At 40.7% G+C, this 24,738-nt stretch overlaps 1 protein-coding gene across 50 annotated transcripts in view; it reads left to right on the top strand.

The window, feature by feature from the left end:
* Window positions 1-5,266: 5,266 nt before the first annotated feature.
* The window catches only part of ATXN2 (ataxin 2), a 102,739-nt gene continuing 83,267 nt past the window's right edge, over window positions 5,267-24,738 (top strand). For 19 of the 50 annotated variants that reach the window (XM_086347781.1, XM_086347777.1, XM_086347778.1 and 16 more), the window contains exon 1: window positions 5,559-6,247. In XM_086347781.1, the coding sequence (XP_086203907.1) occupies window positions 5,574-6,247 (674 nt within the window). In that variant the 5' untranslated portion in view covers window positions 5,559-5,573. Of the gene's footprint in view, window positions 6,248-6,310; window positions 6,864-7,050; window positions 7,332-24,738 lie in introns of those variants that run through there. The other 31 variants (XM_086347804.1, XM_086347800.1, XM_086347796.1 and 28 more) reach the window with 13 other exon arrangements.

Below are 24,738 nucleotides of genomic sequence, written 5' to 3'. Positions count from 1 at the left end.
AGAAAGAACCTAGGACAGAGCTGGGACATGGTATTTGCTATAGAAGGGACCGCATTTATTAACATCATTATCATTCTCAAGCCCTAGCTTACCTTATGGAAAAGAAATGATTTTGAAAATATGGGGGCTTAAGGAAGACAGTTAGTATCTGTTCTACTTCCATATGAGAATCCAAGTCTCTCTTCTAAGATCATAGGTCAGCAATGTCAGTATTAATTATAGTTTGATCCCTCTAGGGTTCCATTGTAGGGCTCACTGTATCCGGTAGCAAACTAAGACGACTGCATGCTAAGGGCCAGCTCAGCTGTCACCGGTGCTGCCTGCATCCGTTTTAAATCCCCTCCTGCATTCTCCAAATGGTGCATACCTCACATCTTTCGCCTTCCATAAATCTGTGGCCCCTGAAATAACAGGCTGTCCATGAAATTCACCTCCCCAAAGGAGGGTAAATGAAAAGAAAAAGGGAGAACCAGAAAAAACCAAAGGTTGAGTTTCTTTAAATTTCTGGCTCTGCATAGCACAAGCATTTCCAGTGAAAAATAAAGAATTCTTTCTTCTGTGTCTATTTCAGCTGGCATCCAGCTCTTGCCTTGTGAATAATGTCACTGCATCATTATTCTGTCCCACAAGGTAAAACAAAACGAGCAACTTAACAAGCAAAAGTGTGCTTGTATGGAGGAAATGGCTCATTTAAAAGCTTTTCAAATAATGTTGCTGTGTTCCCTACTATTTTGTCACACCCCTCTCAGTTTTTTCAAACCTATGGGAAAGTCGTTACTTTGCACACAAGGTGTGTAAATAATGCCCTCCTGGAAGCATCACACCACACACTTTTTCCTTTTTTAATTGCCTTTAGCCTTTTGGGATTCCTGGAGTGTCTACAAATAGATTAGCCTCTAAGAATTCTGAGTAACCATGGTTAGGAAAAAACACTTGTTTAATTAGCCATGGTCCTATTTTTGAAATTACATCTGCTCTTTTTTTTCTTTTTTTTAAAAATGAGGGTTGGTCTATGCAAAAACTTAAAGAGGATGGATTTTGGGGGTGCACATTAGTTTTGATGTGAATTAATCTTCCTGCTTTTGAAAGTGAAATCAAGAGTATTGAGTGAATAATGTATCATCATACATTAAACATGTTCAAATGAAGAGAGCTGAAAAGAAATGATTGCAGGGAAATGAATTGCTGGAAATACTGGATCATCTGATGTGTGCTGCTATACTGAGTGATCACAAATCACTCTTCTCATTTCTGCTTTGCATGGCTACATCACTTTTTCATCTCCAAATCCTCAGACTTGATTAATCATTGCTATGTTGAAAATTAAAGGGCCATGTGGCTCACTGAAGGGTCACTGAAAATCAGAAAGCAAGTATAGAATCCACAGGACTAGATTCCCAGGTTTGAAAGTCTTTATATGGTTTTCACTTGATACTTCTTTCATTTCTTTTAAAATTATTTATTTATTTGGCTGCATCAGGTCTTAGTTGCGTCATGTGGGCTCTCTAGCTGTGGCACGTGGGCTCAGTAGCCCCGAGGCATGTGGGATCTTAGTTCCCCTACCAGGGATTGAACCTGTGTTTCTACACTTCAAGGTGGATTCTTAACCATTGGACCACCAGGGAAGTCCCCTTCTTTCATTTCTGAAATAGTGGTTGAAATGGCCACAGCTATTTTTGAAATATTTGAGCAATATTTCTCTATACCTGAACTTTTTCAGGACAACACTCTTCATTGTCTTTGATGACAGCTCCTCAATGACACTTGTTGGTTTTGTTGAAATGGCTGCCTGAAAATCATCTGGGGAGGGGAAACATTTAAAAATTCAACTTCTACTGGATATACTACTAGTTCCTGACTTCAGCATTTGTCTTTAAAGAATTCTGAATCCACATGGAAATCACAGGAAATGAGAAATGTACTTTTTTTCTGGGGGGGTCATGTGTATTAGTTAGCTATTGCTGCATAACAAATTTCGAAAAACTTAGTGACTTAAACAACAAAAGAGTTAAAGGAGTCTGGTACAGTTTAACTGAGTGTCTCAAGCACAGGGTTTCTAACAATGTCTAATAAGGCAGACTGACCAGGGCTACAGTCATATCAAGGCTTGACTGGAGGATGATCCTCTTTCAAGCTCACTCACAAGGCTTGTTGGTGGTCATGAGGTTCTCCCTCTGGCTGGAGCCATCAGTTCCCTGCCATGTAGGCCTCTCCATAGGGCAGCTCACAACATGGCAGCTAGCCTTCTTCAAAGTAAGTGAAAGCAGGCAATCCAATACAAAAGCCACAGTTTTTGTAACCTAATCTTGGAACTGAAAAGCCATAATTTTTCTCCAACTTTTTGTTAGAAGGAAGCCACTAAATCTCCTTCATATTCAAGTGAAGGGGATTTTGCAGGGTCTGAACACCAGGAATACATGATCATAGGGGGTCACCTTAACAGCTGCCTGCCACACTATTTTATCTTTTTTTTTTGTTCCCCAAGATTAGTTCTCGGACCAGGGATCAAACACTGCAGGGATCAAAAGTCCCCTGCAGTGGAAGCATGGAGTCCTTACCACTGGACCACCAGAGAAGTCCCACATACCATTTGTCTTAAGGTGCATTATCCTGGCATTTTCTTCTAAAGCTAAAGCCCTCTGACATCACAGTTGTTGTTAAATAACCATGTCTTCAGAGATCCAGAATTCAGACAAAGGGTTTGCGATAAGCGCTAGTCCTTCATTTTGGATGGTGAGCCTCCTTCCACAAAGAAAAAAAAGGAAATTGCGTAGAACAGAATCAACAATAGAGGTTCCCTTGGTTTCTATTTTAATATAAAAGCAGAAATTAAAAAAAATTTTTTTTGGTCTAGTCTCATGGCTTTTAGGATCTCAGTTCCTTAGGAACTCAGTTCCCCGACTAGGAATTGAACCCAGGCCATGGCAGAGAAAGCCGGGAATTCTAACCATTAAGCTGCCAGGGAACTCCCAAGAAATCAAATTTTAATGATGAACTCTCAAACACTGCAGATGTGGATGTAAAATGGCATAGTCACTTTGGGGAAGAGTTTGACAGTTACCTTAAAAATATAATAAATCATCCAACATTCCATTACTAGGCATCTGCTCAAGAGAAGTAAAAACATATGTCCACATGAAGACATATGTTTACAAATGTTCATAGCAGCATTATTTATAATAGCCCCAAACTTGAAACAATCAAAATGTCCACCAACTGGTGAGTAGATACACAAAATGTGGTACAGTCATCCTTCAGTATCCTCAAGGGATTGGTTCCAGGAACCATATAGGTATCAAAACCCAAGCATGCTCAAGTCCCCTATATAAAATGGTGTGGTATTTGCATATAACCTATAATACAGACTTCTGATTTAAAGTATTTTAAATCACCTCTTGATTACTTATAATACCTAATACAATGTGAATGTTAAGGCAATAGTTGCCAGAGTTGGCCAATTCGAGTTTTGCTTTTTGGAACTTTCAGGAGTTAAAATTTTTTTTTTTCTGTTTGGAGGGGGGATTCTCTAGCAATCCAATGGTAAGGGCTTGGCTCTTTCACTGCCAGGGCCTGGTCAGGGAACTAAGATCCCACAAGCCACATGGCACAGCCAAAGAAACAAAACAAAACCTGTAAAAAAAAATTTCTTTCAATCCATGGTTGGTTGAATCCAAGAATGCATGAATCCCGTGAATATGGAGGGCCAACTGTATATTCATATAATGGAATACAACTCAGTGATAATAAAGAATAAAAACCCTGACATGCTATGAACTGGATAAGCCTCAAAAACATTGTCAAGTGAAAGAAGGCAAAAAACACTTTCTGTAAAATTCCCTTTATATGAAATGTACACAGTAGATAAAGACAGAAAGTAGATTAGTGGCTGCTTGTGCTGAGAATAGGAACCAGGAGTACCCTGCACAAAGGACCCTTGGGAGACAGAAATGCTCCATAATTAACTGTGACGGTGGTATAACTGTGTAAATTACTGAGAATCACTGAATTGGTGAATTTCATAGTATGTAAATCACACTTCAATAAAACCATTAAAATATAGTTTCAATAATAATAGAAGAAAACCTGAGCTTTCTCAGCATAAATGAAATCAAGTTCAGCTACCTCAGCTTCAGGTCTTCTTATTCCGCTTTCTTTTTTGCTCCCACATGTCTGGAATTTGGTCCTAACATTGAATTTTAGGACCTTGGTCTCAGATATGGCTAACTGTCAAATCATTAAACCAGAGAAAGTTGACTGTATTTCAATTTCCCCTTCCCCCAAATCCGGCTTTTTTAGTCTGTTTCCTTTGGTTTAATTTTTAAAGGATTTTGCAACTGTTGGTTTAAAAGAATGCTCTTTCCTCTCTCAACCTCCTTTTTACCTCAGATGGAAGATAAAATTGATATCCCACTTTTCACATGTTTGTAGAATATGATAACCACTTTTGCCCCACCTACGAGATTAATTTCAATTTGGCTACTGGAAGTTCACAGCTTAATCATTTTCTAAATTTTTTAAAATATCTTTACCTTTATCTGACAATTCTGGAAGACTGAGGTAAACTTTTCGTGTTTCTTCCCTACCATTTCCTGAAGTAATTTCAGTTCTTAAAAAACTAAAAAACTTTTAGTCACTCTCCCCTAAAAGTTATCTGCTTCCAGTTTAATTGAAACACATTAAAAAACAAAAAGAAAGAAAAGGAACAGGGACTACTGTGCTGGCTACCAGGCTAAGTTAAAGTAAAACTTCTAAAGGGGCCAAGATCTAAAGTTCGCACATTCTTGTGAGGTCTGTTCTGTCTACACCGAAGGAGACCCCATTATCCATAGCTCTACCAATCATGTACAATTTCCTTTTGAGTCTCATGAATGAGGAAAAAGAAGTTCAAGTGAGGGAAACTGGGTTCAAATGAAGGTCAGATACCCAAGAGTTTTCTGGTTAGTGTTGCTGGGGTTGAAAAAGTGGGGAAAAGGTAACCAGATGTGGGTGGCCCCGGGAGGTTGTTCGATTCCAACCGTGTAGGTCTTGGCAAGGAAAGACAGGACGGCCTGTCTTTGACACCTGGCTGACACAGTGAGAGCCTACGGTGTGTGAGGTGCCGGGGATACAAAGAAAACTATGGCATGCTTGTGTTCAAGCTGATTTATATGTAGCAAGACAGTCTCGTCCTGAAGACACTCGCAGTCCATTTTCGAACTTGCATCAGGTGGGGCCAAACACGGATTTTCCTAGCAGTCTAAGAACGTTGAACGCTTGAGGGGGGCGGGGCAGAAAGGCTTCGCTCCGGTCCCCTACCCTAGGCCCGCCCTTCAGGCGAAGACAGACACGCCCTCTCCGAAGGGCAGACCCGCCTCGAGGAGGGCGGATCCGGGTAGGGCCGGCGGTCGGGGCCTCACCCGACCCCCGCGAACGCGACCCAGCGCGGCGCCCGCTCCTCACGTGTCCCTCCCGGCCCCGGGGCCGCCTCACGTTCTGCTTCCGTCCGACCCTTCCGACTTCCGGTAAAGAGTCCCCACTCCATACCTCCGCGCCCACCCGGCCTCGCCACGCGGCACCTCTGTGCCCGACCCCCGATGCGCCCGACGGCCGCAGCTCCTCGGGGCCCCGCGGCGGCTATCGAGCCTCGTCGCTTCGCTGCGGCCAGGTGGCCCGGGCGGCGCTCGCTCCCGCGGCCGGCGCGGCGGGGCGGCGGCGGCGGGGCTCCGGGACCGTATCCATCCGCCGCCCCTCCCCCGCCCGGCCCCGGCCCCCCTCCCTCCGGGCAGCGCTCTCCTCCCTCCTCCTCAGACTGTTTTGGTAGCAACGGCGGCGCGGCCCGGCCCGGCTCCCGGCGACTTCTCGGTTTCGGCGGGCCTCCCCGCCCGTTCGTCGTCCTCCTTCTCCCCCTCGCCGGCCCGGGCGCCCCCCCGGCCGCGCCAACCCGCGCCTCCCCGCTCGGCGCCCGCGCGTCCCCGCCGCGCTCCGGCGTCTCCTCGGCGCGCCCGGCTCCCGGCTGTCCCCGCCCGGCGTGCGGGCCGGTGTATGGGCCCCTCACCATGTCGCTGAAGCCTCAGCAGCAGCAGCAGCAGCAGCCGCAGCCGCAGCCCGCGGCCGCCAATGCCCGCAAGCCTGGCGGCGGCGGCGGCGGCCTTCTCACGTCGCCAGCCGCCGCGCCGTCCTCAGTCTCGTCGTCCTCGGCCGCGGCTTCTTCCTCCTCCTCCTCAGTGGCGGCGGCTAGCACAGGCGGCGGGCGGCCGGGCCTGGGCAGGTGGGTGTTGCGCCTCAGCCGCCTCGGCTCGGGGCCTGGACCAGCTCGAGCCTGAAGTCCCCTCCCCCGCGGCCCGCACCGCGGTCCCCGCCCCGTGACCGGCGGGACTGGGGGCCTGCAGTGGGGGTGGGGCTCCCGTCTAGAGCCGGGGGCGGGGGGTCGGGTGAGGGGGCGTCGTGGGATCCCTCTGGGAATGGCGGTGTCTAGGCTTTTGCAACATCCCCACCCCCTTCCGCCAAACGGTCAAGATGGAAGGACTGGGCAGCCTCCCCCTCTCAAGTGTTTGGGAGGGGTTCACAGGTCTCGGCGATTGTCAGCCCTTGATCACCTTCTTTAAGGTTCCTCCGCCCCCAAACGCGGGGATGCTTGGGCACAGCTCCCATCCCCTTTAAATGTTAACATGGAAGGGTCTTTAGATTATCTGCCTAAACTTGCCAACTCCCCCGTTTGGGAATAACGAGGGAGGGGGGGAAAGTTAGGGCAGCATCGTCCCCCCACCCCGGCCCCCCGCCTGTTAAAGGGGCAGCCGCGGGCTTATCTGAAATCATTAGGGTCTGTCCAGTCTTCTCACCCACCCGCTTCCCTGCCCAGGGAGAGATCGAAGGACCGGGTTGAGGTGAGTGGACAGGGACCCCCCCCCCCCCAACCCCTCCCCATTTAAGTCTAAGGCGGCGGCCGGGGGCTCCAGAGCTGCTCTGAAATTGTGGGGCTCAGTGCAGTCTCCCGCAGCGTCCCGCCCGCCCCCACCTAAGGAAGGGGTGGGGAATGTCCGGCCCCCTCCATGCCTCCCTCCTTCCCCCGCAAGGCCTCTCCGGCGCGGGTGGTGGCTGAGCCGCATTGCTGTTCGAGGCCGCGGAGAAGGCCCCTTTGAATAGTGGTGGGCGAGGGCTGGACTGGGGACTGAGGGGGTGGTGGTGGCGGCGGCGGCAGGGCGCGGGCACGCTGTGTATTTTTCCTCAACCCTTGCCCCAATTTATACATTTCAAGAGGAGAGGAATCGCAGCAGGAGATACGGTGGGGTTCCGGAAGGCAGAAATGCGGGTGTTTACTTGCTTGGTCTTACCCACTCCCCACCATGACCCAGGTTTGTGGTACAGACTGGGGGCTCAGCGTTGTCTCAGTGACGTGGGTCTGGCTCTGGAGTGGATGTATGTGTGTATGTGGGGGGGTTGTCCGTATTTCACGAACTAAGAAAATGCTTAGTGTTCAAACGGAGTAGCAAATGTCAATAGACTCCATTCCATTGTGGCCAGTGTCCTTAACTTGGGGAGTGCCGCCAGAGCTCACCAAGGGCACGCAAGTCCATTTCCCCTGTGCCCCATCCATGTTGCCGGCACTGCCATGCTTCCCTTAGGCCTAGGCGGGGTTGGCAGGCTCAAATAAGGGTCCTCCTTAGATCTCCTGCCTTTAGAAGGTGGGATAAGGGGATTTTTTCATGCAGAGTTTTCTTTTTGAAAAAAGGTTTTTAGCAGTCGATTTCCAAACAATTTTCATTTGTGGCAGAAGTTATCCATCAAGATGATTCGGAGCTGATTTTTTAAGGAATTCTGCCTCCATGCGGGGCAATCGGGAACATTGATTTACTTGCTTTCTACCCTACCCACCACCCTTCCTCCCAGGTTCTTCTTTGAAGCATCTACAGATGCTTCCTATCAAAACTAGTTCAAAAAAGTGGGGGAAAATGCTTATTTTCCCAGTTCTGTCCATGTAGGGTTCTGTAACTTCAGTTCCCCATTTTCCGTGTCATCCATAGGGAAAAAAAAAAAGGAAAAAATTTAAACATAATTTTTATAAAAAAGGGTGCACTGTTTTTTCCTTCTTGGGTTCAGATAGGAGTCTGGGGATTTCCCTGGTGGTCCAGTGGTTAAGACTTAACCTTCCAATGCAGGGGGTGCAGGCTCCATCCCTGGTTGGGGAGCTAAGATCCCACATGACTTGGGGCCAAAAAAAACAAAACATAAAACAGAAGCAATGTTGTAACCAATTGAATAAAGACTTTAAAAATGATCCACATCAAGAATCTTAAAAAAAAAAAAAAAAAGGAATCTGGCAGATGTATTCAATTTGTTCAAATAATTAAAAATTAAAACAGGTTGCATATGCTTTCTTAGGCTTAAAAATTATAACAATTTGTTCAAGAGTGGCTTGAGTGATCAAAACTATTTGGAATGTTTTCCTACCACAGATCTTTTTTTGTTCTTGAGACTTTATAAACATTTAAGATTTAGTTTCTTGTTTTAAGTTCTTTTATTTGAGGCATGAATTATAGCCCTTATTTTTGTTGATAAATGTGTGACATTTCATTTAATGAGTTGAATTCATATAGTGTGAAGTTTTGTTCTTTTGCATGTTTGATGTAGAATTCCTTTCAAATTTGAATCACTGTTACTAATGTCTTTGTAAACTAAGTTACAAGTTATACTTGTGTGTATCAGCAGTTAAAATGTGTTTCTGGGACCAAAGGTGAATTAAAAAAAAATGCAGCCTTGGGTTTTTGTGTTTAGAGACAATAAAATATTCTTGAATGTCTAGAAATTCACGTCTGCTTTAAATAGTACTACATTTCATCATATTTGACCTTTTTTTCTGTTGTAAATAGTGGATTTTCATGGCTTTCAAAAATTCTCTTTGTCATGTGTTTTAAAGGTGGCTGTTTTCTCTTAGAAAGTTTGATTATAATCTTACCTTAATCCAATTCTTATTTTTGCCACTTTGATTTTTATATAGTTTTAGTAATTGTGTATGTTATTTTGTATTGAGCTCTTTTCTTCTTTAACACCACATTATGAATTTTCTTAAATTTTTGCTTAACCATTCTGTTGTGGGGATTTGGTCTTCCACATTTTTTGCTATTGTAGATAGTGGTGCAGTAAGCATCTTTTTATTAACAGCTTTTTGCCTTGGTCTAATTATTTTCTTAGAGAAGGTTCCCAGGAGTGGTTTTACTGGGTCAAAGGGCTTCAAGTTTTTATGCTTGCTAGTGCCATAATTCTCTTCAGAAGACTTGTGTGTTAAAGAGGTGGCTCTTTTATAGAATGGTTTCTTTGTAGGTTGTTAAACTTTGGGGGATTTTCAAGGGAAAAGTTGGATTTACTGTCAAGTGCATACACAATTTAGTGCTTTTGTTATCTGTTTATCTTGGAATTCAGTGTCTCTGAGGCTTAATAATGTATGTGAAAATGTCTTGAAAATTGTTAATACTCATGAGGACACTATTGTGCTGATGATTCTCATTAGAGGAATGACAGTCTTGAGGACCTTATTCTAAAACTTTTTCGTGTTTTGGTTAACCTTCCTTGTTCATTTCAAAATATTTTTTAATCAGCTGCTAGTTTATGATCGAAGTATTTTTGGGTAACTTTTTTTAATTTTATAATACTTTTGGGAATATCACTAGTTAAACCTTATCTCTTTCTGTTCCACATTCTCTTCCCCAGTTTTAAAAAAGAAATATGTGTGTGTGTATTTACATAGACATAGATAGGAGTTTGCAGTCCTATTACTGTATTCCAGACTCTAAATAACGGGCTTCCTCGTTGGCTCAGTAGGTAAAGAATCTGCCTGCAATGTTAGGAGACACAGGAGACAGTGGGTTTGATCCCTGAGTTGGAAAGATCCCCTGAAGGAGGAAATGGCAACCCTCTTCAGTATTCTTGCCTGGGAAATCTCATGGACAGTAGAGTCTGGCGGGCTACAATCCATGGGGTCACAAAGAGTCGAACATGGCAGAACACTTGCACGTTATTAGAATTTCTTTGGGTACAGGATTAAGTGTGAGTGAAAATTTTTAGTAATTTTCAGTTTAGGACTTGCTTACTGCTTCTTTCTCTTAAGGCATTGTGATTTAGAAATTATGCTGCAGTTCATAGTAATTATTTATCATGTTTCCTTTTAAATATTGGTGAGATTTTCATGTCTTTAAATTTCTTATAGAAGAGCCTAAAGAAAACTGCATTCGTTCAATACATTCATTGAAAATCTGTGTACAATAGAGATGTAGGTACTTGAGATATTTATAAAAGAAAAGATAGCTCTCTCCTGTTGCTTACTTGTTGAGTCACTAAGTCCTGTCCAACTCTTGCGACCCCCATAGCCTGTAGCCAGACTCCTGTCCGTGGGATTTCCAAGGCTGGAAAACTGGAATGCGTTGCCATTTCCTTCTCCAGAGAGTGTTCCCCACCTAGGGATCGTACCCTTGTCTCTTGATCTCCTGCATTGGTAGGCAGCTTCTTTACCACTGAGCCACCTAGGAAACCCTTTTACATTCTGATGTGGCATATTAAGGGAGTGTGATATGGAGTGTGGGGGAAAAGAATGGGTTGCAATTTTAAATGGATCGGGGAGGCCTCGTTGAAGAGATAACGTTTGAACAAAGTTTTGAAGGTGTGGTAGTTAGCCATTTGCTTTTAATCAAGATTAACTAATCATATGGCCTCAATTGTAGTTTATAAGGTTTAAACTGCATCATCCTTTGCTAATTCATTCTTTTATGTGGATATTGATGGTAGTCAAATTTGAAATTAATCTAGAGGTAATATAGATGGCTGTTAAATGAGTTACATTTTTGTTTTTTAGTTGGCTTTTTAATTTTACCTTATCAGTTTAATTTTCATTTTAAATATCTAGAGAAAAATACACTTAAAATTTTTTTTATTGGTTAGATAGTATCCCTGACTCTATATGAATTTGAGCAAACTCCAGGAGATAGTAGAGGACAGAGGAGCCTGGCAGGCTGCAGTCCATGGGGTAGCTAAGAGTGGGACATGATTGAGCGACTGAACAATAGCAAGTTGATTTACAGTGTTGTGTTAGTTTCAGGTGTACAAATACACTTTTTAAGGTTTGGCAAAAACCTACAACAAATGGGTTATCTTTGACAAAGGTAAAAGTAAGACTGTAGTTGCTTATACATTTTGCATTCTGAAAAGGCAACACAGTGCATGCTATCAGTCACCGTGCTTCTCTTTTGGTTAAATGTAAATTTGTATTTTCTCTGTTTCTCTAATTAGAGAGACAATTATACTTTTACACAGGGGATGTTAACTCATATCATAGCTATTTAATAGACATATGTTTCAACTTAAGGCAGTTTTTTTCCTTAAGTCGTTACAGCTGTGTTAGCACTTATTTTCATCATTGCAGAGTGTGCTTTTATACCTTGAAAAGGATTTTTAAGCTTTTATAAAATTTTTTCCCCTAGAATTGTAATTTTCTATTTTGATGAGATAGTAATGGTATTTTGATACCATATTAAAGGTTTAAGCCTAAAGAAAACCCTATCTTTGTAGCTATTTTAAATGATTGTGACTTTGATGGAGATACAGTTTATTAACAGGTTTACCTGCTACTGTATCTTTTTAATTGAAAGTACTTGCCTTTTTTGTTGTTTTTTAAAATATATCTGGGTCATCTATGACTGTTAACCATACCATTTTAAGAGGTCCATACAGTGATCTTTTTAAGGAAGACTGTCATAAAGAGCAGATTGCGCTTTCCTCTTGAAGTCTTTTTGCCTCCTAAGATGTTAGACTTCAAAAATAAGGATATATTCATCAGAAAATTTACTCATCAGTGAACATGAAGCTTTTGAAAGGTTGTAGCACCTAAGTCTAGAATTTGTAATGTAGACATTTTTGATACCATAACCTTTGCTGACATTATTGATGATTAGAAATAGATTGAGCTGTGTCTTATTTTTTTTTTTATGTATCTTTAAAGAATAATTTTCTACTAAAAAATTTTCTTATATATATATTGGGCGCGTGCACACACACACACACTCACTCACTCACTCACTCACTCTGCTTTGGGGCATACAGACGTATAGAATGTGGTCCGCACTGCTTAGAATAGAGATGAGAGATGTACTTAACAGTGTCCAAATCAGATTCTTTCTTGAAATTGAGAAAGTCCTTTTGTATTTCCTCGTTTGTATTTGAAAGTTCTATTGTTTATAACTTGAAAGACTGTGTTTTAAAAAAAGTGCATTTAAACACTTAATTGTAGAAGAGTGCAGAGAATTTTTTTTTTTAAGTCCAAACTCATTTATTTAGCATTTAAAAAATTTTTAAACACTATTTATTTATTTAGTTGGCTGTGCCAGGTCTTAGTTGCAATATACGGGATCTAGTTCTTTGACCAGAGATTGAACCCAGGCCCCCTGCATTGCAAGCATGGAGTCTTAGCCACTGGACCCCCGGGAATTCCCCTGAATTCTTTAAATTAAAATCTCTCACAATCTTTTCTTTGAGATAACTACTGTTAGAAATTTGGTGTATGTCTTTTCAGACTTTGTGAAAACTGTTTTGGATTCAAGAGTATATATTGTCTTTCAAAATATTTTTTTCCCTAAAACAAGATTTTAGAGCATAACAAAATAACAGAAACTCTTGTCTTAGAAGGGAAGAAATTTTAACTTTTGAGAGGTTAGGGCACTTGCCCAGCGCAACCTATTTGTAGAATTTTTTTATATCTCCCTCACTTTCAATAAGTGCAGACAGAGACATAAACAAGATCATGCTGTATAGTTAAAAGAAAACATAGCCACAGTCAGTTTTTGCCTCTCAGGATATCTTTTGTAACCTTGATCTTGGCTCAATGAAATAGAAGGTCTGTTTGCTCATCTTTTTAAGAAAATACGTGATTCTGTATATACGTGGTGTAAAATCTGCTTAAATATTAAATCCTTTGTTTTGTTATTTTTAGTAGTATAGTATTGTTACAAATCTGGGTTGTTGATGAAAATTTACCACAACTATTAATCTTAGGCTTTATTTGCTTAAAATTATTTGCAGTTGTATTCATGTGAAAATTTGAAATTCCTTTTAATTTAAAATAATTCTTACGTAGCTTGCTTATACTTTAAGCCTTGAAGTTGAGTCAAGTGGCTATAAAATATCAGTTTCATGCCATGATTAGTAGCTAGCAGCATTTAGGGAACTGGATAAAATGGCATGCTATAATGGACTCTTTGTAATTCTCATCAGTTTTGTGGTGCATGGCTTATTTTTACTGAGTTTCAGAACTTCAGAATGTTGTCCTCTTGAAAGTGTTACCTTGAGAGACTATCTACCAGTGTTGTCAATGTCAAATATTTTTGATTGCCACTTTGTTCGTAATGCCTTTTATAAGTCGTATGTTAAAAAATATTCTTACAGGTAATCTTTGTAAGTAATCTAGAGTAATCCTGATTATAGTCTTAGTTTTTAAAAAATAAGTCTTTTTTTGAATCAAATTGTACATTCTTCTTTTGGAGCTCATAAACATTTTTTGTGGACCTTGGGTAGTTAACTATTTTCATTCCGAAACACACTTGAAAATAAGGTAGAGAAAAGACTTAAGGTCTTTATGTTGAACCTTGTGCCGATTACAGAAAGGGGAGTGCTTCAGGGCATCTTCTCACTTCATACATGCTTCTGCTTTGCTTGTTCTTTTTATATGTATATTTACATGTGTGTAAATGATTTTGTTTATTTTTGGCTGTGCTGGGTCTTCATTGCTACACATGGGCTTTCTCTAGTTGTGGCCAGCGGGGGCTGCTCACTAGTTACTGTGCAAGGGCTTATCATTGCAGTGGCTTCTGCAGAGCACTGGCTGTAGAGCTCTCAGGCTCAGGAGTTGTGGCACGTGGGTTTATATGTCCTGCAGTGTGTGGAAACTTCCAGACTAGGAGTTGAACCTGTTTCCCCTGCATTGGCAGGTGGATTCTTAACCACTGGCCCATTAGCCAAGTCCTTTAGCTTGCTTTTTTGATTTACAGATTGCCAGCAAGTAGAATGTTTTAGGGCAAACATTGGTAGCAGTGAGAAGTAATAATAGTATGATAGGAAGTTAAGAGATGGGAAAATAATAAAAAACAGACACAAGACCTCAAAAGTTTATCATCATGGGTGTTTTGACTATAAATTGGTAACTCCATGCTTTTGTACACCCCAGAGGCATTACTATTTCATGGCATAATGTAGTTAATTGATGTGCTCCTAATGGTGACTCATAAGACAAGGTTAAATTGTTTTTTCATCTTTCAAAGGAGTATTTCAAACTGTGGGTGATGAACACTTAGTAAGTTGTAAGATCACTTTAGTGGATTATGACAGGCCTTTTAGAAACATTTTGAAAAAGTGCAATGCCCTGTAGTATCTTATTCTAAGGGTGAGGATTGTTTTAAGGAATTTGTTTCAATTGCTGTATATATACTCTTACAATTTAAACTAATTTTTCACTGGTGTAGTCAAAGTCACTGATTTAGAGGCACCGAGATACAGTAAAAGGATTGAGAAAGTGTTTTGCAGTTAATATCTACACTAAAGTTGCCAGATTTAGCAAATAAAAATACCCAGTTAAACTTGCATTTTTATTTTTAAAAAAACAGTTGATTTACAATGTTGTGTTAGTTTGAGGTGTACAGCAAAGTGATTCAGGCATGTGTATTCTTTTTCAGATTTGTTTCCCTCATAGATTATTACAGAATATTGAGAATAGTCCTCTGTGCTGTACAGTAGGCCCTTGTTGGTTATCCAGTTTATATATAGCTGTGTGTGTGTGTCAGTCCCAAACTTCTAATTTATACCCCCCGAACTGGAATTTCTGATAAACAACCACTAATTTTTTGGTATAAATAGGTCCCAAATTGCATGGAACAAAATTATTTATTATCTGAAATCCAAATTTAACTGCGTATCTTTTATCTGATAATCCTAATCTGGACTAGAATTGGAGTTCATCCCCTCGTGACTAAAATTTAAGTTCTGAGGACCACAACTTCATTTTGTTCACGATTGTGTAGTAGTCTTCTGAACCATGCTTGACACTTAAGTGGTCAGATGGTTGAGTGAACAAATGGGCAAGTTACTCTCAGGCTCAGTTTCTGTACTTATTAAAGCGGGAAAGAATACCTTCCTTAGAAAGTGAGATTCTGCATTTTTATTACATTAATATATTGACATATATTAAGCTGTCAATATTTTATGCTTTTTGGGTCACTCCCATGCATTTGTGGGATCTTACTTCTGCGACCAGGAGTCAAACCTGGGTCCTTGGCAGTGAAAGCATAAAGCCCTAACCATTAATAAACCAGGTAATTCCCTCAGTATTTTAAAATTACACAGATTTGGAGTTGGAAGTGACTCTGGTGAGTTTTTAGTTTTCATTTTCTTTACTGTTGAAGAAATTAAGGCCACAGACATTATTTGCGAATATTCTCTCATCATTGGCTGCATAACTGACTTTAGAATCTTGTTCCCTCTTCTTTGTATTAATAATATGTTTCTTCAGAATTGTTTTCAAAATTTGATACTAATTTAGTATTCTAAGGAGAAATCTACCTATCTAGAAAAAGTTTCTCTATGTGTTCCAATTAGACTTTGCTATTTTTTGTTTTCTGACACATATAAGTGGCAAAGTGTCTCTTTAGTCCTTTTAACTTAGGAACTGGAATCCAAAGTGAAGTTCCTCTGTTTCTACCGGGCATGCTTTTCCTTTCTTGATCTTTAATCTGGCTGGCAAATAGGTTTCACTTTGTCTGTTAATTGTGATTGATAGGTGTATTGTTTGGAGGATTCTGAGATTTCATTTGGCTTTAGAGAAGAGATGTAGATAGAGAAAGGGGGTGGATTGAGTCTTTTTATCATGGTCACCAGAGGGTATTTGCTGACTGTAGCTTAGTAAACTTCCTGATTGGTTACTTCATGGCCAGATACTTCGCGCATACTCCATAGCCATGAGAATCTTTGTCACCACCTCAAAAAAAAAAAACAAAAAAAAAACTCTCCTAAACATCTTCAATTGTGTACTGTTTCTGTTCAGAAACTTTTAGTGGCTCTCATTTCTAGCTGAATCAAATCCAGACTATTAATGAATAGTCTGTTAGTCAAGTCCCTCCACAGATTGTGGATACTGTATTCTCTAGAATAAATCAAGTTGTGTCAGTCTAGTTATCTTGTCCTCCTAAGCATAGGTTTTTGAAGTCTTAGCCCAGATTCTCTCTTGCATGGTGTTTCACCATATTTGCCCTAGGAAAATGGGATTCTTCCTGTGCCCCTGTAGCTTTTGACAAGTTTTGTTCCTGTGGTATTCAGTGTATGGTGGGTGTTTTCTTTTGTTTTAATATTTATTTATTTATTTATTTATTTGGCTGCATCAAGTCTTGGTTGTGACACTTGTGCTCCAGAGTGTGTGGGCTCAGTATTTGTGGCTCGAAGTCTTCATAATGTTCCATGGCAATATGTTCCCCTACCAGGCATGAAACCCATGACCCTTGAATTTCAAGGCAGATTCTTAACCACTGGACCACCAGGGACATACCATATACAGTGCCTTGTATTTAAGTGCAGCAGCTCCTCCGCTTGGCAGGCTTTCTCCTTAGGATGATCTCTGAAATAGAAGCACAGCTACACCACAGAACAAAAGTGGGTTCATCCCACCAATAGAGGGCCTTTTTTGTTTTTTCCATTTTGGGGAGGGGAGTGGGTTTATGGTCATTTTGTAGTCAGTGACCCTTGTCATTTTAAACTTCTCTGTGTTTATTGTGTTTGAGCTTAGTTTGTTGTTGTTAAAGTTGTCATTTTCAGAGAGAGCAGCAGCAGTGAGGATTGATAGCTCCAGTCAGAAGAAAGCACTTAATTATGGTAGAAATGAGAGATTTTAAAAAATAAGTAGTAGGAAATGATAGCTTGGGATGAGACAAATTATTCTGAAGGACAGAGAGCAGAAAGTACCATGCTTATTGAGTCAGTAATAATCAGCTAAAGTTAAAGAGAATTAGTGGATGAAATGGAAAAACTTGGAAATTTGCAGGTAGTAGTGTTAATTTGGGAGAAGGCTAAAGTAGTTAAAATGCTATTGCTGAAATTTTTGTAGACCTACAAACAGTGCTACAGGTTCACAGTTCATTGAATAAAGAGTCTAAAGCATCTCCAGTGATAACAGAAAAGATTATTAAGTGATTGTCTTTTGGGAAAAGATGCCAAATAGAATGTTCATATATTGGGTCTTTAAGTGTTTAAACTTTCTCCTGTCCATTTTGGACTTAGGATCACAGGGATAAACAGAAGAACTTTTTAAAATTTCTTTGCTCAGTGTGCTGTGGTTTAGCTTAAATTGCTTGACAGTTATTGTAGTAAATTGTATTTTAATTAGACATACTGAAATATAATTCACAAAAAATAAAGTTCACCCTTTTTAGTGTGGAGAGGAAAATGGCAACCCACTCCAGTATTCTTGCCTGGAGAATCCCATGGATGGAGGAGCCTGGTGGGCTACCTTTCATGGGGCCACAAAGAGTCGGACATGACTGACTGACTAACACTTTTTAGTGTACAGTTCTAGAGTTTTGAAAAATATAGTCATAAAACTACCACCACAATCATAGTATCATCCCATAAAGTTTTCCTTCTTTTCAGTCAGTCCCCTTCCTCCAAACCTGGCAATCACTGATCTATTTCCTAACATTTTGAAAGTGAAAGTCATTCAGTTGTGTCCAACTCTTTACGACCCCATGGACTATACAGTCCATGGAATTCTCCAGGCCAGAAGACTGGAGTGTCTTTCTCTTCTCCAGGGGATCTTTCCAACCCAGGGATCGAGCCCAGGTCTCCCACATTGCAGGTGGATTCTTTACCAGCTGAACCACAAAGTTTTGTCTTTATACAACCTTTTGTGATTGCCTTCTCTCACTTAACAAAATACTTTGAGATTCATGTTAACTGCATGTAACAGTTTCTTCCTTTTTCTTGTTGAGTAGTGTTCTGTTGTGTGCAAGTACAATGGTTGTTTATCAAATGATAGACTTTTAAATTGTTAGCAGTTTTTGGCTATTATGAATAAAGCTGCTGTGAATATTTATGTACAGGTTTTGTGTGGTCATAACAATTTTATTTCTCTTGATTAAATACATAGAAAAGGAATTGCTAAGTTGTATGGCAAATGTTTATTTATTTTTAAAAGTAATTGCAAAACTTCTAAAGTAACTGATTTTTTTTTTTTTTTTCGTTTGTAAAGTTCATTTTTGGCTGTGCTGGGTCTTTGTTGCTGCACGTATGTTTTCTTTAGTTGCAGCAAGTGGGGCTATTCTCTAGTTACAGTGCATGGGCTTCTCACTGCAGTGACTTCTTGTTGCAGAGCACGCGCTCTAGAGCATGGGCTCAGTAGTTGTGGCGCACGGGCTTAGTTGCCCATGGCATGTGGCATTTTTCTGGACCAGGGATTGAACCAGTGTCCCTTTTATTGGCAGGTGAATTCTTAACCACTGGACCAACAGGATAGTCCCAGTAACTGATTTCTAACTTCTCTAATTTCTTGGCAACGCTTGGTATTGTTGTTCAGTTGCTAAGTCGTGTCTGGCTGTTTGTGACTCCATGGACTGTAGTGCGCCAGGCTCCTGAGTCCGTGGAATTTCCCAGGCAAGAATACGGAAGGGGGTTGCCATTTCCTTCTCCAGAGGATCTTCCCGATCAAGGGATCGAACCCAAGTCTCCTGCATTGGCAGGCAGATTCTTTACTACTAAGTCATCAGGGAAGCCCAACACTTGTTACGGTAGTTTTTAATTTCAGTTATTCTGGTGGCTATGTAGTGATATTTCATTGTGGTTTGACTCCATTTCCTTACGCCTAATGATATTGAACATCTTTTCATGTGCCATTTGTTGATCTTTGGTGACAAGAAACTATTTGGGATCTAACTTCTTTGAGAGTAAAGGAACTTCTGTATTTGCATTGTCTGCCTTGTAGATTTAGAGCATCTTGAGGACAGGGACAAGTGCTTTGCACTACTTTGTATACCTAGTAAGTGGTAGATTATTTATTTACTCTATGAACATTGGTTTCATTATTAAGCAGATGAATTTACCCTACCAAGGAAAAGTTGTCACCTCCAATGGAACATGGCATTTATTTTATAGGCAAACCATAGTTAAACTTTTTGAGTACCTCGTGTTTGCTTGGTTTGGGGGAATACAGTGGTGAATAAGCCAGAGGCGGTCTCTCCCTTCCTGGAGCTTATATACTATTATTAAGGGAAACAGGGCAGAAAGTTCAAACCTTTGATTCCCCACAATATGTTTGAGTTGCTAATGCTTACTTAATGTGCTTCTGTCTTATAAAGTATTGGAAGGAAGTCTTTTAGATGAAGAGAAAAAAGGCTTATTTCTTTTTCAGAAGATCGACCCTCTTACTAGCATTCTGGTATGTTGCTAAGGGTCTTATTCCTTTTAATGCTTTTGGGATAGCCACTGATGAGTAACAGAAATCACTATGTTTGAGAAGTCTCCTGGTCTAAGCTTGTGAAAGCCGACTAGGGTCATAATTGAAAGGGAGAGGAAAATGAGCTTCCTGTTTTGCTGGGGCATATACCTACCTTTTACATATATATATATATATAATATATGCACTTTTTTTTCTCATTTGATTATCACACAATCCTGTTAGATAATCTGTTGGGCCTTCCCATTTTACCTGTGAGGAAGCTAAGGCCCAGAGAAGCTAAGTGACCTGTTTTAACTTTGCTAGAAAGTGGCAGAGATGCAGTGACTTACTATTTTTTTTTTTTTAGGATCTCTGAAAAAGTATATGCAAGTGAGAATAGGAGAAAACTGGTGATGAATTTAAGGAATGTTACAATTAGTTTCTTATTTTAACTGACCAGGAATTGAGTCACTAGCTTCACTGAGTGAAGGAATGTACGTAAACCACCTCCTTGGGATGAAAAGTGGAAAAGAAAATGACGAATTTACATTTGTGACAGATAAGGAATTTAGTTATTCATAATCTGTAAATGTTACATAGGAAGTCTATATATTTTTAACTCAATCTAAAAGGTTAGAGAATAAATGAGAATTCCTATTTATTATAACACTTTTTTCCCTCTGTAAAACGTGTTAGAAAAAACTAGCATTTGTGAGCCAAATGGAAGCCATTTTTCTGAAGGAAAAAGTCTATAGATATGTATATATGATGTGAAAACAGTTTGTGGAGCGCTTTCTATTTATATAATGATAGTTACCATTTATTTCATGCCTATTAGGTTTCAGGAATCATGCCAAGTGCATTACTTATATATCCTTTAATCCTTAGAACAGCCCAGCCTGTCATGTTGGTAGTGCCATATCCACTTTACAGACGAGGAAATGGTGGTTCAGACAAATTAAGGAACTTGTCCAGGGTCAAGGGCTAGGAAGTGATAAAGCTGAGATTCTAACCCTGTAAGACTTCAGAGTTTTGCTTTTAATAACTGTGCCCCACTGCTTCTAGTTTAGCTCTATGACAAAACAAAAGCAGATAAAAATCAATGAAGAAAGCAATTTAGTCATTATTAGCCATAAAATGGCTTCAATTAACCATGCCTTAGTCCTGGCAGTTCTCTTGATAAATGGATCTGATAAGCTCAAGATTTTTATTTTAAAATTTGAAAGCAGTGTTATAAATGGTGGTGCTTTCTGCATCTGCCTATTTTGTAATTGATAGTTGTTATCCATAATTAATTTGAACTCAGTAGTACCGTACTATGTTGTGGGTTAAGAAGGCATTTTTGACTTGATCTAAGAATTCCAACACCACTTACGTTTCTGTAGGAGAATTAGTGCTAGAACCAACTTCTCCACTCTGTCTTAGTCAAACTGGAGACTGCATAGCCCTGGGGCTAGAAGGATACACTGAGTGAAGCTTCAGCAGCACATATTAGTCCTTCAAAAAGAAGGGATTGAATAGTTGAAGAAATGATTCCTCTGTTCCGTGGCTTTTAGAGAAGTTTCTGGCTATGGTGCAGTTATCTGTGGGCCAGATAATCATTTTAGCTATCATATATTTTATTCGTATTATAGCACATTAATTTTTCACACCTGTTTAACCTAGCCTTCCTTTTGCTATTAGATTTAAACTCTATTTTTGTTGGGCCAACTATCTGTTCAAAAATCATCTTATTCCCAAGCCTGAGGTCCTCTTCACTCTCAATCCTTGCCATAATCTAAACCAGGGGTTGGCAGATCTTCTGTAAAAAGGCAAATAATAAATATTTTGGGCCTACAGGCCTCATGGAGAAGGCAGTGGCACCCCACTCCAGTACTCTTGCCTGGAAAATCCCATGGACGAAGGAGCCTGGTGGGCTGCAGTCCAGGGGGTCACTAAGAGTTGGACACTACTGGGCGACTTCACTTTCACTTTTCACTTTCATGCATTGGGGAAGGAAATGGCAGCCCACTCCAGTGTTCTTGGCTGGAGAATCCCAGGGATAGGGGAGCCTGGTGGGCTGCCGTCTATGGGGTCACACAGAGTCGGACACGACTGAAGCGACTTAGCAGCAGCAGCAGCATAGAATCACTGGGCACAAAGATAAAGAAAGATACAGGCCTCATACTATCTTTTTTGCTTCTTCTTCTTCTTTTTTTTTTTTTTTTTTTTACCTTTTTAAATGTAAAAATCATTCTTAGCTCTGGGCCATGTAAAAACAGGCCACAGAACCATGGACATTTGCCAATCCCATTTTATCTTTCTGTCATGTTTTTCATTAACTCTTCAGAACATGACCTCCATTTAAATCAGCATGGTCTCCTTTTCTCATCGCCTCTGCAGGTATCAAGCTCAGCCTCTACTCCCTGCCTGCTCTTCTATCAGTATTCTCCTTTTCCACATTCTTATACTTAGCCTCTAAGATCTGGTTCACATGTTCCATGAAACTAATTCTCATTTATTTTATCAACTCCTGCAGAACTTAGCTTGTCCTAAATATATTAGCTTTCTTATTTGAAAACATGTTCCATGTTTTACCATAGTAGCTTGCTATATATAAACTATAAGAATGAAAAGAATCACATTTCTCCTCAGACTGTTTTCTGGTAAATGCCTAAAGTAACACTGTTTCTTTTCACAAGTCAGTGTTCCTACTCCTCCTCCAAATCTGAATTTTAGAATTGGAAGCTTGCATTTGAGATCATGACTCATCCTCTTTATTTTACACAGGAGCAAGAACTTTAAATGGCTTGTCCAGAGTTGCACACTATTTATTTAGCACCCTGCAGGTTATTTCACTTGTGCTTGAGTTTCTTCCTCTATGAAATGGAGGAAGGGTATACTAACGCATGTATATGGAATTTAGAAAGATGGTAACGATAACCCTGTGTACGAGACAGCAAAAGAGACACTGATGTATAGAACAGTCTTATGGACTCTGTGGGAGAGGGTGGGAAGATTTGGGAGAATGTCATTGAAACATGTGAAATGTCATGTATGAAACGAGATGCCAGTCCAGGTTCGGTGCACGATGCTGGATGCTTGGGGCTGGTGCGCTGGGAAGGCCCAGGGGGATGGTATGGGGAGGTTGGGAGGGAGGAGGGTTCAGGATGGGGAGCATGTGATTTTTTTTTAAATAAAATTTTTGAAAAAAAAAAGAAAAAAAAAAAAATGAAATGGAAGTGATGAGGATTAAATGAATTACATGTGAAAAATACTTAAATCAGTGCCTGGCATGTGGTAAGTGCTTAGTAACTTTCAGCTGTTACTATTAGTGTGTTTGGAAATAAGTAAAAACGACTTGAGCAAGTAAGCTGCTTGTTAATGGGTTTAGGGTAATACTATTAATATAATAGTAGACACAGTTTAACATTTCATTGAGTTGGTATGCATACTATTGATTACGTCACTGAAAGTTTGAAGCTATCAAGACTGGAATAGTTAAACAATGAATGAGCAGCTCTGCTTCCAGGTTACGCAGTGAGTGTAGTTGGGAATGGCAGGCATGTAGGGAGTGTAAACTGGTAGTACTGAGAAGCAAGTGAATGACTGCTTTGGGTGTTCAGTTCAGTTCAGTCACTCAGTCATGTCCCACTCTTTGTGACTCTGTGGACTGCAGCATGCCAGGCCTCCCTGTCCATCACCACCTCCTGGAGCTTACTCAAACTCATGTCCATCGAGTCGGTGATGCCATCCAACCATCTCATCCTGTCGTCCCCTTCTCCTTCCGCCTTCAATCCCTCCCAGCATCAGAGTCTTTTCCAGTGAGTCAGTTCTTCGCATCAGGTGGCCAAAGTATTGGGAGTTTCAGCTTCAGCATCAGTCCTTCCAGTGAACATTCAGGACTGATTTCCTTTAGGATGGACTGGTTGTATCTCCTTGCTGTCCAAGGGACTCTCAAGAGTCTTCTCCAACACCACAGTTCAAAAGCATCATTTCTTTGGCGCTCATCTTTCTTTATAGTCCAACTCTTACATCCGTACATGACTACTGGGTGAGTAGTGAAGAAAAAAACTTTAAAAAGCAGTGAGGGTTGAGATGGATCTTGAGGAATGATAAGCAGTTTCCAGTGAGGCCGTGGAAGAGAAGAGGACGTTCTAGGCAGGGAAAAGTTTGTGCCAAAGTACACAGATGCTTATAAACATGATTGTTGGCTGAAAATTTTGGTTCACAGTGTGGAAGAATTGGAGGAGATTAAGTATTAAAGCATGGAGACAGACTTGAAACTCTTTGTAGTCAGAGAAGAAATGAAGTGAGCTTGAAATAAGTGCTAATTAGAATTTTTTTAATGAGAATTTTTTAAAAGAAAATTTCAACATATATAAAAGGAACAATTTAAGACCCTACAGTTATCAGTGAATGGCTCATCTTGTTTCCCATTACTCCCCTCCCCGTTAGCACTTGTCTTTTGAAGGGGATTAAAGTTGTTCTGAGGCCCCAGGAAATATAAATGACTAATGGGTAAAACCATTGGGGAGAGACTTGAGTTCAGTATAAGGAAGCACTCCTGGTATACGTCAGAGGGAATGGATGCTTTGGAAAGTAGGTAACACCTACTCCTGGAGAAGCTCAAAGAAAGGACTGCATTGTCCAGTATGGCAGCCACTATCTACATATGGCTATTAACATTAAAGTTCTTTAGTGTGGCCTGCATTTTAAATTTAATTAATTTTCGGCCATACCAGACAGCATGCAGGATCTTAGTTCCCCAACCAGGGATCAAACTCATGCTCCCTGCAGTGGAAGTGCTGTGCAGAGTCTCAACCACTGGACTGCCAGTGTTATGTCCTGCTATTTATATTTAGAATTAAGTTAATTAAAATGTAAGAAAAATCAGCTTCTCAGTCACGCTAGCCATATTTCAAGTGCTCAGCTGCCACATGTGCCTAGTGGCTACTGTATTGGGCAGCATAGATATAGAAGTTTTTAAAAAATTCATTATAGAAAGTTCTATTGGACAACACTAAACTTGAACCCCCAGGATTCCATTTTATCCAAAGTACGTGTAAATTTTGGTGTATCTAGGCCATAGGTGTATCTAATTGTGCATGGCTTTGTGGCCAAGCCTTCCTCTGAGTAAAACTAATATGAGGGAGATAATTGTGTTCACTTCAGTTCCTCAGTTGTGTCCGACTCTTTGTGACCCCATGAACCGCAGCATGCCAGGTCTCCCTGTCCATCACCAACTCCCGGAGTCCACCCAAACCCACGTCCATTGTGTTGGTGATGCCATCCAACCATCTCATCCTCCGTCGTCCCCTTCTCCTGCCCTC

The sequence above is a fragment of the Bos grunniens genome, chromosome 17 (assembly GCF_055505025.1).
Source record: "Bos grunniens cultivar Pamir isolate PY7600 chromosome 17, Bosgru_T2T1.0, whole genome shotgun sequence".
NCBI lineage: Eukaryota > Metazoa > Chordata > Mammalia > Artiodactyla > Bovidae > Bos > Bos grunniens.
The sequence above is the reverse complement of the archived record's forward strand: the minus strand, read 5'-3'. Positions and strand labels throughout refer to the sequence as shown.